Genomic DNA, 15,911 nt, shown 5'->3' with positions numbered 1-15,911 from the left:
TGCAGACTAAATTGCCCTCATTACTTTCAAAGTGTTTAAAGCTTACAGTAATAATTTACTGGGTTTGCAGACAGAGTGTACAGTTCCAGCCAAAGTGTAACTGCAGTTGCTGTTGGCTTTCTGAAATGGGTTTTAAAGCAGAATCCATCATCTTTTTAAAAGTAAAGGTTATTTCAAAGGCTTAAAGGCCTTCCCTCACCGCTCTGCACTTCTTTCTATGTTCTGTGATTTTGTGACAAAAAATAAGATTTTGACTTTAGATGAACAGTTAGTGTGTGGGTTCCTAAGAAAGTCAGTAAATGCATTGCAAAGAAACAAAAGTATTGCCCAAGGACACCAAAAGAGGGCAGTGTAGTTGGAGGAAGACATCTGTGCATGTTGAGGCCCAATGGCTGTCTGCCATTAATGTCTGTCAGTAATGAAGACAACTATTCCTACTGTTGCCTGGATACACCAGTGGCTGGATGAGAAACCCTGAAGGTGGAGCTAACTAACCAGCTGACTCATCAGAATCAACTCGGATACGTAGCTAAACCCAGACAGCTCTCTTTACAGAGGAGGTTCTGTTCTGCAGCAGCATCATTTTCCAAATATCAAAGCATGGATGTTTTCACCATCTGGCTAAAAATATAATAAGGAAAGTGTCTTTGACATGCTTACGTTTATTCAAACTCAAAGATGTATTAATTTTTATTTTCTGCTCATTTATATTTGTTCTCTGATAATAATAATAATAATAATAATAATAATAATAATAATAATAATAATAATAATAATAATAATAATAATAATAATAATAATAACTCTTCAGTGATTTATAAACTAACAGTATTTTAGAGTCTATTCTCTCAGTGAAGGACTGTAACTGGCTGATGTTCTCTATCCTCCTGGTTTTAGTCAGATCTCCAGCAGCAGCGTTCTGGATCAGCTGCTGCTGTCTGAAGTGTTTGCTAAGTGTTAGCTAACTTCTGCCAGAATGCCTCTATGATTTTACATTACCATAAGCAATGAAATGTAGTCCCTGTGGCTGGTTTCCATTTGGGACAGCTTCCTGTTGTGTTTGCTGTATATAGGAAGATATATTATGTAAAATATTATATTGCATTTTCTCATATCGGTTACATATTGAGATACTAGAAAGCAGCATAAAAATGTGATCCCATGCTTCAGAAGCAATTTAGGTTTCAAGCGTTGTGCTCCAGGTTAATCTGAAATTCTCCTTTCTCTTTCCTTAGGGCTTGTAACTCAGTGTAGAATCTTGACACAACTTTTCCACATTTACTTGAAAGAATTGTTCTTTCAAGTAAATAACACTTTTCAGGATACAGTTGACTAATTTTAGTGCTAATGCATATTCCTAGATAGTTTAATCGTGTAGGAGCCCATCGAAATGGTTTGATGAATGCTGGTTTTCTCTGCTCACAGGCACTTAAAGACATTTCTCAATTTCTGTAATTTACCGTATAATCAGATATTTTACCAAATTTGTTGATACAGTCAATTGAAGCCAGTACATACTCTAGAGGGTCTGTCAAAGTCAAAAGAATATTATCATATTTTATGTTGTTTTGTCCCTATTAATATGCCTTTAATATTATGACTTTGTCTAATTGCAACTGCAAGTGGTTCTATAGCCAAGGAGAAAGTCAGCAGGGAGAGAGGACCTCCCTGCACCGACCCCCTCATCAGTCCAAAAGCTGCAGACCAACGGCCATTTATCAAAACGGATGCTGTGGGCTTTTTATAAAGAAACTTTACACAGTTTATAAAAATTTCTCTAACCCAAATCTTTAAAGAACTTTGAACAAGCACTTTGAATTGCCTTGTTGCTGAACATGTGCTATATAAATAAAATTACCTTACATATATACATATATATCCAGTTGAAGGGCTTTTCAGCAGCCAGTGAAACGATGATGCCTACTGGTTAGTATTTGAATATGGTCAAGATTATGAGTAACATTAATAGTATTATTTGATATCAGTCACTCCTTTATCAAACCAGTTTGTCTACATTAAGGCTCTACTTCCTCCAATCTAGTGGGCAAAACCTTGGAATTCTGACTCTCAATCTAACTTCCTGGTTGACGTCACATGACATGCAGCTGGTCTGTGTCTCCACATATAGAGACACCCACTAAACACTCAACACAAGAACTGTGTTCTGCATGCAAGGCGCCTCTTAGAGCTTTCGACAGTCATAAACTTTGTATTCTGAATTTTACAAAGACACCAAAAACATTTCTTAACAATGTATCAGGAATGAAAAATGATAAATATTGTAAAAACATCAGACAGACTCACTTGAAGACCTTATCGGTTTCCTGACCCATATTACAAAATGTTGCTTTTTTATTTTTGGACTGTTGCATCCAAACTACTGCAAGCCTTTTTCAAATGTTTCTTTCCCCTGTAAAGTGGAAACATTCTGGTTCTGGAAAATGAGGAATTATTTGCTTTGACTGTGATTTACATAAATATAGATATTTCTGGGGTTTCTCCTGAATGCGTGGAAGATGCTTCATTTAAACAGGATCAAAATGCATCAGAACAGAGAGATCTGCTTGTTTTTGGAGCAGATCTGATTCTAGAATTGGGTTTCCCATCATTTAGCTGATAGCTTTGTGCATCTGCGATTCTGTCAGAATTGATTCATAAAATACCAAATTATATTCTTCATTTTACATTCACCGTTAAACATAAAAAAAATCTGTGAAGAGTTTTTGGATGTAATGAAGCTAGCAGCACAGCTGACTGTGTGTTTTGTCTCTGTGTTGTGTTTTGGTGGGCAGGAGCTGAGATGTGTGTGTCTCTGTCCCACAGCTCATAGCTCATAGTCTGTTCTTGATTTGCTCGTCTAAATCCAGCCCTGCCTCCGGGTCGATAGTGTTTCCTTTTCTGTCCAGCCTGCTGACATCATGGAGCACAGAGGTGCCAGAGGCTGGTCCTGCATAAAGTTTGTTTTGATTGTTTTTACCTGCCTTCAGCTGACATCACCAAGATGCAGCTCTACAACCTTGTCAGCCATGTGGTATTATGGCACTAGTCCCATTTACAAAGAATACTACAATACAGTAATATGTTTTTATAAAAGATAACCCTGTTTATTTTATGAGTAGAAAAGAATTGTTAACAGATAAATGTAAATATGAAAATGATTTTTTTTAACACCCAGTCAGTCATGAAGGATAACCCCTCATACTGAACCCAGTTCTGGTTCTGCTGCAGGTTTCTTCCTGCATTAAACTCAATAAACTGAGCTGAATGCAGTTTACTGCACTGTTTGATATGTGGAATCAGTTGGAATGTCTGTGTGATTGAATTGAAATCACTTTTTTGTAAAGTGTAAAGACATTTGCTGTGAATTGGCGCTATAGAAATAAAATACAATGAAGTGGACTGCTGATATCTCCTCTTATATCTTTGGGGCCTCATTATGGAAATAATATATTGATATATTGTGTTTTCTTTCACTTGAAGTTTCTTTAACCATGAAAACTGAGGGCTGTGTCTGTGTGCCTGGTTTGCATGAACTCAGTGCTGGTTTGGGAAAGCTCCAGCCACAAAGCCAATCTGGACCTCGGCTGGTTGGAGGCATAGCAGAGAAAAGCAGAAACACTGAACAGGAGAAAGTTTTATGCCATCCCTGAATTCTCAATTACCAGCACTAAATACCGTCAAAGACCTTATCTAATGAAAAAAATTAAAACAATGCAAAAAATGTCAACCAGTTAATGGCTTTTCTGTTGTCATATCTGGCCTGTCATAGTCTGCAGCCCGGCATGAACAGGACGAGTAATCACACCAGCACTTTTCTGAAAAGTTCTTACGTTTTCAACTTGAAGCTTTAGAAGTGACTGCAAATAGAAGTCCTTGTTTTAAAAACATGGTGAGTGCTGGTATTTTTCTCCTTGTGCTCACATTCACCTGAAAAAAATCTCATGACTGAGGAACCCAGGTGAAAAAAAGTATACTTTAGTATACTTCATACTTAAATTTGTAAAAGTACACTTTGAGTATACTAATTATTAAGTGTACTACCTATACGTATATCTGACGTATACTAAAAATACACTTGTACCAATTTTGAAATTAGAACTTTAAACACACTTAAACATAATTGTACCAAAATACACTTTTAATATAGTAAATAAAAGTAAACTTTAAGTGAACAAAATATGAATGAATATGTATGAATTTTAAGTGCATTAATTACTATTTATTAAAATTGCATACAATAAAAAAATGATAATCATGATGTAATTTTTAAGAAAGTACCCAATCAATTTTCAGATGTGTGATGTAAAACCTTATAATCAACGGCATTAGCTCCAGTTCACACTCCAGACCAGATGGTGGCGGTATTGCACACTTTCATTTATTTAAAAAACGCCACAAAGAGAAGAAAAAACTTGAACGCAGGGAAGATAACAGACGCTGTTCAAATTCGCCATTTCTACTCGCATAATATTGCCTTATAAGTAGAGAGGGCCTTGACAATAGTTACTAATTTTGGTAAATTCAAGCTGGTGACGTCATAGTCCGAGTTAGACAACAACACAACGGGACAACAACCGATAGAAATGAAATGTGTGTCACAAAAGGAGCCCCGAGGGGCGAAGGCTGCTAAGTGTTGCTAGCTGGTGGTAAGTTTGCTTATTAATTATATTCATTTAATTATAAACAGTGCAGTAAAGATATATAACTTACGTTTGTTTCTTAAATAATTATTTTATCAATTGTATTGTGACTTGTTTGATTATTACTATAGCAATCATTCAGCTTCATGTTAGAACTGCATGGAGGTTGTTTGTTGCGACTTCATAAACTAACCTGGTTTATAAGACAAAGATACTTTGATATTGTGAGGTTGTTGTTCTAACTCGTTCATCAATGTTTTTATCTTCAACATATGTTTGCAGTCTAACTAAGCAAATGAAGATGAAAGAGGAAGCCAGAGAAATCAGGTGTTAGAAAACCTAAAGACTTTCTGTCTCAGAAGAGGCTCTGACTCCACCAGGTCACCAACCAGCTCTGAGGATGAACCTTCACATCGTCTTCATGATGTAAGTTTGTTTTTTTCAATGAGGAGCTAGCTACATTTTCAACAACAAAACCTGTTGTTACCAACACTAAGTGCTTAATAAACATGATTTGATTTAAAGGTAACTGGAAATAATTTTTTCTCTTCTTGTTTATCTAACATTTATGTTTCTTTTTTTTATTTGTTGTTGATTTTCAGGGCCCTGTGATGGACTGGTGACCTGTCCAGGGTGAACCCTGCTTCTCATCTGATGGCTGCAGGAGATGGGCACCACCAGCCCCCCTCACCACCCTGCAAGGATCAGTGTGTTCAGAACATGGATGGAAAGATTTTAAGGTAGTTTGTCTCCTTAAGTCCACACTTAAAATAGCTTCATAGTTAATGCCAACATCAACTGATTCTATGACATTGCTGACTTATTTTTTCTACTTCTAACATATACAGACAAAGACACCCAAAAATGTTTTTCCACCCCAGGCATCTGGTCCCAATCATCAGTTCTTATGATGTCACATACATGGCGAGTCCACAACGTCTTAAAATTGTAAGTATTATTTTTTTATTTGGCATTTTTCTGTCTTCTTTAAAAATACAAATGCTTTCTCTGTTTAATTGCTCTATTGTTCTTTTTTGTAGGTTTCGGTAAGGTGCAGTGAACGGGAATGTTCCGTCGTTGATCCTCACTGTCATGTTTTACTGTCACACTTAAAATTTCATGTTCATGTGTTCACTTTTGATCTGTAAACTGATAATTTATGTAAAGTTCATTTAAGTTGTGAGTAAAATTGGACAATTTTAAAATGTCGGTAATAAAACAAAATATTCGAATTACCTTGGGCATCTTGTGTAATTAATCTTTCCATGTAATTTTAGCCTAGAACAATGTAAGTACTGTAGTGTAGTTATGCATGTCATGTACAAAATATGTACGTAGGAATAAAGACTTTCACGAGTAATTAAAATTGTAGTTTATTATCAATAGCAGGAAATCAAAAATAAAAATTAAGTGTAATTTAAATACTATTTAAATACTACTAAAGTATACTAAGCACAAAATTAGTTGTTCCAAAATAGTACAGTTTAAGTACATCGATTAAAGTATACTAAAATATGTTAAAATTTAGTATACTAAAGTATACTTTTTTTTCACCTGGGAAGAAACACTGATACTCACTCAGGAGGAAAAAAACTACTTAGAAAAAAATTTACTTATCATCCAAACCATTTTTTTTCCCACCTTTTCACCTGATTCCTCATCTTTCCTGAAGTTCTGTCATTTTTTCTTCTGTCCTCTTTTCTCTGGGCATCATCCCATGAATATAAAATAAAATGACATGTTTAAATTTACAACAATAAGAATCACTGTTAATAATTTCACCAGAACAGTTAAGGTCAGGCGGCCTGATAAAACAGTGTGCTTAACTATTTGTCATCATCGTGCAGAAACTGTTTTGATATTAAGCTAGGATCAAGTATGTGCTACCATAAAGAGCATCTGATCTGTTTCTGATTCAACACATCAGTGTTGTGACCCACTGATACACAGGCCTTATGATGAGTGTGTGGCTGTGCCCACTGCTGTGCATGATGCTCCACAGACCCTCATAGCTCCACCATCTCATTCTGACTTAAACGCTCCTGATATGTTTCATGGTTGGATGCAGCATGCCTGCTGCTGTTGTTTACACTGCTGTGCACAATGTGAGACTTACACAACTCTACTATTTCTTCTAGCTTCTGTTAATATTTAGAATGAAGCTATATTCTCCTACATTGTTGACTAATAAAATTAAATATTTAGCATTCCAAGCCTGTGGAGCAGGGAATCCTGTTATAATTGTACAGAGTTCTCATCATCTGTTATTAAGAGTTCCAAGCCAAAGGAAGCAAGTGGATGGCCCATGCATACATAGCCGTAGGCTCGCTCCAAGGTCCCTCTAATCAAAACGAGCATGTTCTAACTACAGCGGGATCACACTCTGAAGCCTATCTGGTGAGGTCTAGTCTGGGGTTCTGGAGAAGAAGGACCATCGGATAGTTGAAACTCAGTTTCAGGAAGAGCAGTGTTGTGTAAACAGAGGTTCAGGATTTGTAACAAGAGAAAAGGTTAAAAGAGTACAGTTCATTAGCTGGGACTTACAACATGAAAAGGTAATGTTAAGTATTCTGAGAGTAAAAAAAGAAAAAAGCATGAATTAACAATTGTATTGTTAAAAAAAACATTCTTTTAAAGTAAATATGATTTAAACATGTCAAAGTCAAATTTATTTGTGTAGCATTTTAAAAAACAGGTTTTATACGGCACCAAAGTGCTGTACAAAACGATAATAAAATAAGTTGATGAAAAGAAAAAGAGAAATGTTACAAGGAATATAAGAAACATGACTGTCTTTGGTCATTCTCACTGTCTTTGGTCATTCTCACTGTCTTTGGTCATTCTCACTGTCTTTGGTCATTCTCACTGTCTTTGGTCATTCTCACCGTCTTTGGTCATTCTCACTGTCTTTGGTCATTCTCACTGTCTTTGGTCATTCTCACTGTCTTTGGTCATTCTCACCAAAGACAGTCATGCAGATGAACTTCATGCTAGTCTCTGATAGACCTGGATGGACAGTCAGTGTGTCTGTGTGTTCTGATGCTTTTCAGGATGGAGGTCAGAAGTGCATACCGTCTGAAGACTACAGGTGTGAGGATGTGAGTCGCTGATTCATCCCCTCAGTCTGATAACACATAATTATGGATCAAACATGGTTTATGATACTGCATAAATTAAGAACGCACTTTATTAGTCTCTGCTCACACACAGTCAGTGCTGATTGCTAATTTTTATAAATATATCATGAGCTGTCTGCTCATTTTGACAGCTTGCTTTCAAATATGTTCTATTTATTTTTTTAAGCTACCCTTAGATTTACAAATTAAATATAATTGATTTTTAAGAATAAAACTGAACTGTGATGGACTGTTCAGAGGCGGGGTCCAGGGTGACCCCCGAGTCCAGGGTGACCCCCGAGTCCAGGGTGACCCCGCCTCACTGGAGGCTGGATTTAGGCATCAGCACTCCTCCCAACCACAATGGGATAAGGGTGTAAGAAAATGGATGGATGGATGGATGGATGAATAAAACTGAAAAATTAGTAATTAATAAAATAACAATGCAGTTGGAATGTGTATATTTAGGAACCAGGTGTTATATGAGGAATTGGGAATAAGGTGAAATTAGCTCTAAAAGCCAACAAACACATCATTTACTAATTGTTCAAACAATCAGCTTATACTGCAAAGCAAAATAATTTCTTTAATAGAACAATGTTTCAAAAAACTTTTGCTAAATTAGAATTCTATAACATCTGATAATTGATTCTGTTAATGTGTTAACAAGCCGTCATAGCAGAAGATTGATTGACTACCAAGATGCCTGGGAAAAACGTGTATAGAGTCACAACATGGTGGACAGTCATGTGGCGTTGTGGTGTCAGATCTGGAATTAGCTGCTCAGCTAACAACAACAAAAATATATTGACTGTGGTGCCAGTTAGCAACCCCTCCATGTACACACAAATAGTTCTTGGAGCATGCTATGGTCGATTGTGGCATGAACAGCTGTGTTAGCAAGAGCAGAGTTTTAGCATTCCCAGGAATCTAGTGTTAGCAGCCAGAATAAACAATTACAATCTTACCTGCTTCTATGGACTATGCAGTTATTTATGTGGGTAAGCGAGACGAGTCACATCAGAATAAACTAATGCTGGTGACGGAAAAAGTGACTCTGCGCCAGTAATCATCTTTCCAAAGCAGATTTTGTATATTATGCTAAAAGCTTCCAGCTAATTCACAGCAGAACAAAACAAATCAAAACTCAATGAATATTAATTGTTTTCCTCTACTTAAAAGAAAATGAATGCTAAGCAAAAAAAAAAAAAAAAAAGGCTAACCTGAACTTTAGGACAAATTTTGAACAAAATAGCATCTGGTTTTTGGAATTTTCTGTTTGATCACCAGGAAGGAGCAGACCTGCAAAAGGCATTTTTCCCTCTAACACTTCTTTTTTTCTTCTCTCTCTGCTCAGACTTTGTTAGCCCAGGGGTCAATAGACTCTCAGGAATCGGTGGGACCTAAAAGCAGCAGCAGCCAGCAATCAGCGCCTCTACTCCAACACATTTCTGTGACTGTTTGTGTGTCCATTCTGCCAGCACTTCTACACTTCATGTCATAAATTTGAACTCACACACATCCAGACATAACCACATACACACAATCCTAAATGTCAAGCAACAGATGTCGAAGCATCCACTACGGCCTTTTTTTGATGAGTGTCTGGAGCCGGTCCAGATGAGCGGTCCTTCTGCACAACACAGTCACACACCGGCCATGGGAGGGAGAACGGAAGCAGCTGCACTTTCGCGTGTTGTATGTGATTAAAAAGAGGAATCAGAAACACAAATAAGAGACTCTTGGGACTCTGGTTCACAGTGACTTCACTTTCAATGCTCTGAGTCTTCACGGTGTGTGTGCTCTCTGTGCTCGGACTCACTCCCCCAGGCCCGTCTGGATCTGAGACAGCTGGGCCGACAAACACTGGAAGCGAGCACATGACTGTGTGCACACACACTCACACACAATTTGATCAGAAGTGTTAGAGTTGGCAGCTTCAGAGAGAGGAGAAAGAAACGACAGGGAAGGACAGCTGGGACAGATCCTTCCATGAGGTTTGTCAACTCAATTTATCCTCCCTCAGACCTCCCTAGTGGCAACAAATCTACACAACATACAAACATCACACAAGCCCACCTACATTTATCCTGTCATTTTCCCCTTAGACCTACTTAGCGGGTAAACAGGGTTCCCACATGGACACAAACACTCATGCTGTACACCAGTGTGCTATTTGTGGGTCTTTATCTTCATTTTGTGGTCTACATCTTGTACAAATTTCATTCACTGTGGAAAATGAAAAGTAAAAAGTCCAGTGAATGAGTGTATGCTTCACCTCAGTGTTCAACTTTGTGTGTGCGTGTGTGTGTGTGTTTGTAGGTCAGTGTGAATGTCTGTGATGATTGTTGACACATCTGTGCATGGAGGCAAATAAATGAAGGAACAGGTGGAACTTTAATCAGATGACAAACAAACTGAAACATGATGCGTATGCACAGCTTAAAAATGGTCTAAATTCAACTTTCATTTACAGCAGTTAATTGATTCTTTTCTAGGAAAATTTAACTACATAATGAAAAAATTCTGTTTCAGAGTGCTTTAAAGTCAAATGTCTTTGAAAATATTACTTTAAGTTGATGGCTAAATAGTGTTTTAACCAAGTACACACATTTATTTTTAAAAGCAAACAGTTCATATGTTTTACACTGGGTTCTGTGGTACAGTCGCTTCACCTGCACCAGTTCTCAAACAGACGTCATCTTTAAACACTTTGCAAACAAAAAGCGTTTAATCAAACCATTCAAGCAATGAGGCTAGAGGGCTCTTTTGTGCCCAGGCTTCTTGTCGAGAAAATTTTATCAATTGTGTTGAGAAATCAGCTGAGGAGATCCATGATTTGCAATTGGAGAGATGTGCAAAGAGAGACTCATAAAAGACAGCACAGGACAGAGAGCAAAAGCAGGACTGACTACTTTTACTGAGAGCAGGATGAAACCGACTGGGGGCACAAAGAACACAGACACACTGATCCTGGAGTACTTTGTATGTTAAAGAAAGTAAATAGTTAATAGCAGTAAAGAATCCATGAGTGGCTTCATCTAGGAGAGAAACACAGCTAAGCAGATAAGTTCTGAGTCAATAGGATGAGATAGAGCGCATACAGTTAGTCCAAATAGAGTTTCAGCCAACAGCATAGTCTGGGAGAGACACTGAAAGTTAAACACTGAATGAGAGGACCTGGTGCATCATTTATACAAACCCAATTCAAATCATTTCAACCTATATTCATTTGAATTCACTACAAAGACAAGATGTTTAATGTGCAAACAGAAAAACTTGATTGTGGTTTTTCACAATAAACGCTGCCGGCTCTTCTGGCCCAAACTCATCTGAGATGGACTGTTGCAAAGCGGACAAGTGCAACGCAAAGCAAGCAACTTACGTTTCCTTTAATAAATGATGCGGGGGTTTTATCCTATGATGAGCAAAACACTAGACTGAAAAGTTTCCCCACTGTGGGATTAATAAAGGAATATTTTATCTTATCTTGCGTTGATACACATCCATACCTTTGAAAAACTCCACAACTAAAAACACTATCTGACACCAGTTCCTGTTTGTTTGTTTCATATGCCATTAAATCCTGAGAAGCTGACACACAAAGTAATAATAACAGGCTGATGATGAAAGAAAACCTTCCTGACTGTGTCAGAGCTTCCTGTCAGATTGCCTCAGCTGTTCACAGTGTTGAGTGAATAAACACAGTTGGGTTGATGCTTCACAGCAACCAATAAGGTGAGATTCTTCAAATTTCTGTGATCAGCTTTGTTCAGTCAACATGTCTTTGGGTATTTTGAACATTTCTTGTCTTTGTCATATTTCCATAAAACTGTTCAATGTGTATGTTTGTGAGTGTGTACTTTACCTCTGGCCTCTGTATGGAGTATTTTTTATGTTTTGTAGAAGCTACAGACTGGTCATCAGCTCAGTGTCATGGTGGCCGTTCCCTCCTTCAGAGAGGGATCAGTTTCTGTTGTTATGGTGTTGCCTTACTTCACTGTTTTTTATTACCTAAAAGTAAAGATGGTTCTGAGTGAAGTGACACTTTTCCAGGGTGGAAGTCTCAGCTAAACACACTGCTGTTAAATTAGGAAGACATTGGAATGATCTCCAAAGAGGGAATTTTGATGAATTAATAAACCTACATTTTGTATCGTGACCAAAGCTTGATATTGCTTTTATCTAGGGGTGCACCGATCTACCGACCAGCCCATTTATCGGTGCCGATTAATGGCACCGATAAATGGTGCCATTTATCTCCTTAATTTTGGGAGATCAGTGATCAACCAATCTTATCTACATCAGAAGAGGTTTAAAAATCAGTCACTGTCCTCTTCTGCTCTTCACTGAGAGCTTTGACTGACAGACCAGCCCACCAGGTCATGTCTGCATGTCTGCAGTTAACAATATTCACCCCAATGTTGGCAACTCAGCAACTTTATTGCTATATTTAGCAACATTTCAAACAAATAAAATCAGGTCAGGTCAGGCTTTTTAAAGATCAGTTATCAGCAATCATCCAGAAAACTGCTGTCGGTGCACCCCTACCTTTATCCATACACTGGGCTAATATTTCACATTATAAAGGAATCAAAGTCAAACCATTTGTTTTCTCACCAACTGATAATCCTACAAAACTCGTGTGATCCTTGAATATTTAAGGAACAACATTTTTTGGTCTTGCCATATCTTTTAAAAAATTTCAGTTGCAACTGACAGGGTAATCCACACTAGTATTCCCCAGCAGAATTTCTTCTTAAACTACTTGGTGTGATGTTTGTGCATAATAATAATTTAAATTATTTATTATTTGTAAGATTTCGTGACCCACAGTGGAAAAAGCTGTTGTTTAGTTCCCAGTTACATGTTTTACTTGACAAAACAAAACATATTGAGCACATGTTTTGTGATAAGGATAAGTGAGTTCCTATGTTTTGAACTACGTTGTTTTGTGATCGTCCATTTCTCAATCAAGTACCCTAAGACTGACAAAGCAGTGTCATCGGTGGCTGATTCTTTCACTTTCACCTTTATTGTTCCCATACAAAGTTGAAAAAACCCTAGTGGTAATTTGAAAGTTGTCTAGACTAAAATGATCTGCTTTTATCTCACATTGATTGGTTATTTCTAAGCTCAGCATTTCTATGTGATTTTCATAAGGAGGGAAATGTATAAAAATTCATTTTCAAAGTTTTCCAGTTGTTGAAATAAGGAAAGCTGAAAGTACAATATAGAAAAGTGTTTGTTCTTCTGACCACAAACTGCTACAGACTGCAGCCTGGTTCCTTCCAGCTGTGGCAGCACAAGATGGCCTGTAAGCAGCTGTCAAACATGTACAGCGGCCATGAAAAGTATTCACTGCCTGGGATGTTCTATACCCTTTTTATTTATGATCAACTTATTAGCTTTTTTGACAAAAAATATTGTAAAGTAAAAATGCATTTCTGTAAAATAAGGACAATTAAATAAAATTTTGTAACATAAAATAAAGGATTGCATAAATATTCACCCTTTTGAAATTACTGACCAAATTCAACAGCGATCCAGTCAATTGGTGCTAGAGTTCTCAAAATGAGTGTTCTCAAAAGTATACTACAGGGACGTTAGTTACAATCATCCTCAAGAAACAAAAGGAATATGGTCCATGTGTAAATCAGATCATCCTCACAACCAGAGTGGCAGTGAAAGAAGAACACTGGTGAGAGAGGAAACAAGGTCACCATGACTACACTGAGGAATATGCTTAGAGGCAAACTCCATGGCCAAGTGGAAAGATTTTTGGTCTGACGAGACCTAAAGCTGAAGCTACACCAACACTCTGATAGTGAATTTGGGACTGGACTTGAACCAATCCCCACCAACCGGCAGAGCTGGAACAGTTTTGTAAGGAAAAATGAAGTAAAACTGCAGATGGTTGAATCCTATCTATATTGACTCCATTCTGTGATTTCAGCGAGAGATGAATCTACTAAATACAAATACTAAATACTGACCTTTAGGGGTGAATATTTATGCAATCACTTATTGTATCTGACATATTTGTGAGTGGTAAATGAGCTCTATGTTTTTAGTACTTTCCCCAGTCCAGAGGAGTCTTAAGCTCTACTTGAGACAATGGTGGTTGGAGTTCCAATCGGGGGGTTGCTGGTTCAATTCCCGCACTGTCTGTGTCAGTTGTTGAGCAAGACAGTCCATCTATCCTACTGACAGTGGCTACTATCCAGCAACTTACCACCATCAGTGTGTGAATGACTGACTGCAGTGTGAAACTCTTTAGGCTCCTCTAGAGTTGATAAAATGCTGTACAAGTACTGGCCATTTACCACTGACACTACATTCACATGTTGATGGTGGTAAGCTATTTTTTTAGCCGATGCAAATACAAAATATTTGTACTTATTATTTTGTAGCAATACCCCGCCTCGCGCCCGGAACGTTAGCTGGAGATGGGCACCAGCACCCCTCCTGACCCCACTGAGGGACAAGGGTGAAAAGAAAATGGATGGATGGATTTTGTAGCAATCAGTTCTCTCTGGCAAATGGATTTTCTTGTAATTTTTTTGTCAAAAAAGCCAAACAATGTGAATCGTAACTGAGTTGTAAAAGAAAAAAAAAGGTAAAACATCACATGGAGTGAATACTTTTTAAAGGCAATATGAATAGATTTCATTACTTTATTTTTATGTTGGCACCATAAGCTATTCTTATCCCCCTGGTATCACTGTCACTGCCTGCTCCTTAAAGCATCTCTCCCAGGAGCTGCTCAGGTCCAGTTCACATTGCATTTGGAGTGAACTGGACTTCCTCTTAAAGTCGGACTCCCACCTGGGTACAGCTCCAACACCTCTAAGTTGCACCTTAGTTCTTTTGTCCTGGTTGCTGGAACACAAAAAAATCTGACAGTTTTTCAGATTGCAAGATACATACAAAGATAAATCCTTTCAAAGGAAAACCCTGAGACTGTAGTAGCTTTGAAGGGGAGAATGGCGGAAAAATCTGAAGAGGCTCTCAGAATTTATATGCATCTCAGACAAGTGGTAGTCTAGGTTCTCTTATAAAATGCTGGGATATTTTCAGAATTCATGCTGCTTTTGCATGAGAGAAGAACAATTTTGTTTTACTCTGCTCGCATTAACTGTTAGCTCGAGTTTTTAAGAGACGTTCAACATAAGGATACTAACTTTTGCACCATTGACTGGAAATAACCTCTGAGCAGAACCCCAATTCAAAAATCTGAAAGCCTCCATGTATGTTTGACTAAAGGACATATCATCTTCAAGTTTGACACCAAATCCAAAAGTCTACTCCATTCTAATGGAACTAGAGTGGACTGAGAAGTTATTGCTAATTTGCCCAATTGATACCAGCAGACTCAACTGCCGAAAATGGCATTGAAACACTTTTTCTAATCCAATGGACAAAACAGGACCAAAAGCTGCCTCATTGTTTAGTTACATTCCTGACTGTTAATATCTACTGACATATTAACAGTTATGGAATCTCAATGATGCAAATATTTTTAGTTTGCGTTTGTGTTGTGTAAAGTGATCAAAAGCGACTGTTAGCTTCCAAGAATTTATTTACTTTTCATCTAGCTCATAATAAAAAAAATTGATAGGTAAAGAAGTTATTGCAAATAATAACACAGAACTTCACATTAAAACATCCAAAGTAAAGCAAAGACTGCTGTCATGTCTGCACTTTATAATTATTGATATAAAATATGTGTTCAAACAGTCCCAGTAGCAGATTGCAGTCTTTAAGATGACCTCACCATGTTAAATATGATGAAAAGGTTATCCACAGTAATTGTGTGTTAATTTGTTGGTTATCATTAAATCTATATTGTAGTTAATTTTTTTCTCCAGCTGTATTTTTGCTATTCTAATTTCCTCTATTCAGAGAAGTTTAAGTGGAAAAAGCCCCATTTTTCAAATAAAAAACTACATCTAGAGTAATGATCTGAAGACTGGGGAACAACGCTCTCATAAACTGCTTTAAAATGTTTCAGACTAATGTCTGATTTTGTTTTGTTTGATTTTGCTCTCACTAACAGGTTACAGGGTGGTTCCATTCTACAGAGATAATCTATAGTCTACTTAAGATATTTACTTTAAAAACTCAAAACTAGTGCTTTAAAAATAGAGTGGAG

At 37.4% G+C, this 15,911-nt stretch overlaps 1 protein-coding gene and 1 long non-coding RNA gene across 3 annotated transcripts in view; both read left to right on the top strand.

The window, feature by feature from the left end:
- The window catches only part of gfra2b (GDNF family receptor alpha 2b), a 140,853-nt gene extending 125,175 nt beyond the window's left edge, over positions 1-15,678 (top strand). The window contains exons 9-10 of one of the 2 annotated variants that reach the window (XM_008423127.3): positions 7,691-7,738; positions 9,114-15,678. In XM_008423127.3, coding sequence (XP_008421349.1) covers positions 7,691-7,738; positions 9,114-9,260 — 195 coding nt within the window. In that variant the 3' untranslated portion in view covers positions 9,261-15,678. The remainder of the gene's footprint in view (positions 1-7,690; positions 7,739-9,113) is intronic. The other variant, XM_008423128.3, reaches the window with a different exon arrangement.
- On the top strand, positions 785-5,875 carry LOC145554048 (uncharacterized). The gene is made up of 4 exons (XR_014090086.1): positions 785-5,066; positions 5,243-5,380; positions 5,489-5,588; positions 5,681-5,875. It is a non-coding gene; the product is annotated as an uncharacterized LOC145554048 (long non-coding RNA).
- Positions 15,679-15,911: the final 233 nt, after the last annotated feature.

The sequence above is a fragment of the Poecilia reticulata genome, chromosome 12 (genome assembly GCF_904066995.2).
Source record: "Poecilia reticulata chromosome 12, P_reticulata-male-v2, whole genome shotgun sequence".
Lineage (NCBI taxonomy): Eukaryota > Metazoa > Chordata > Actinopteri > Cyprinodontiformes > Poeciliidae > Poecilia > Poecilia reticulata.
The sequence above is the reverse complement of the archived record's forward strand: the minus strand, read 5'-3'. Positions and strand labels throughout refer to the sequence as shown.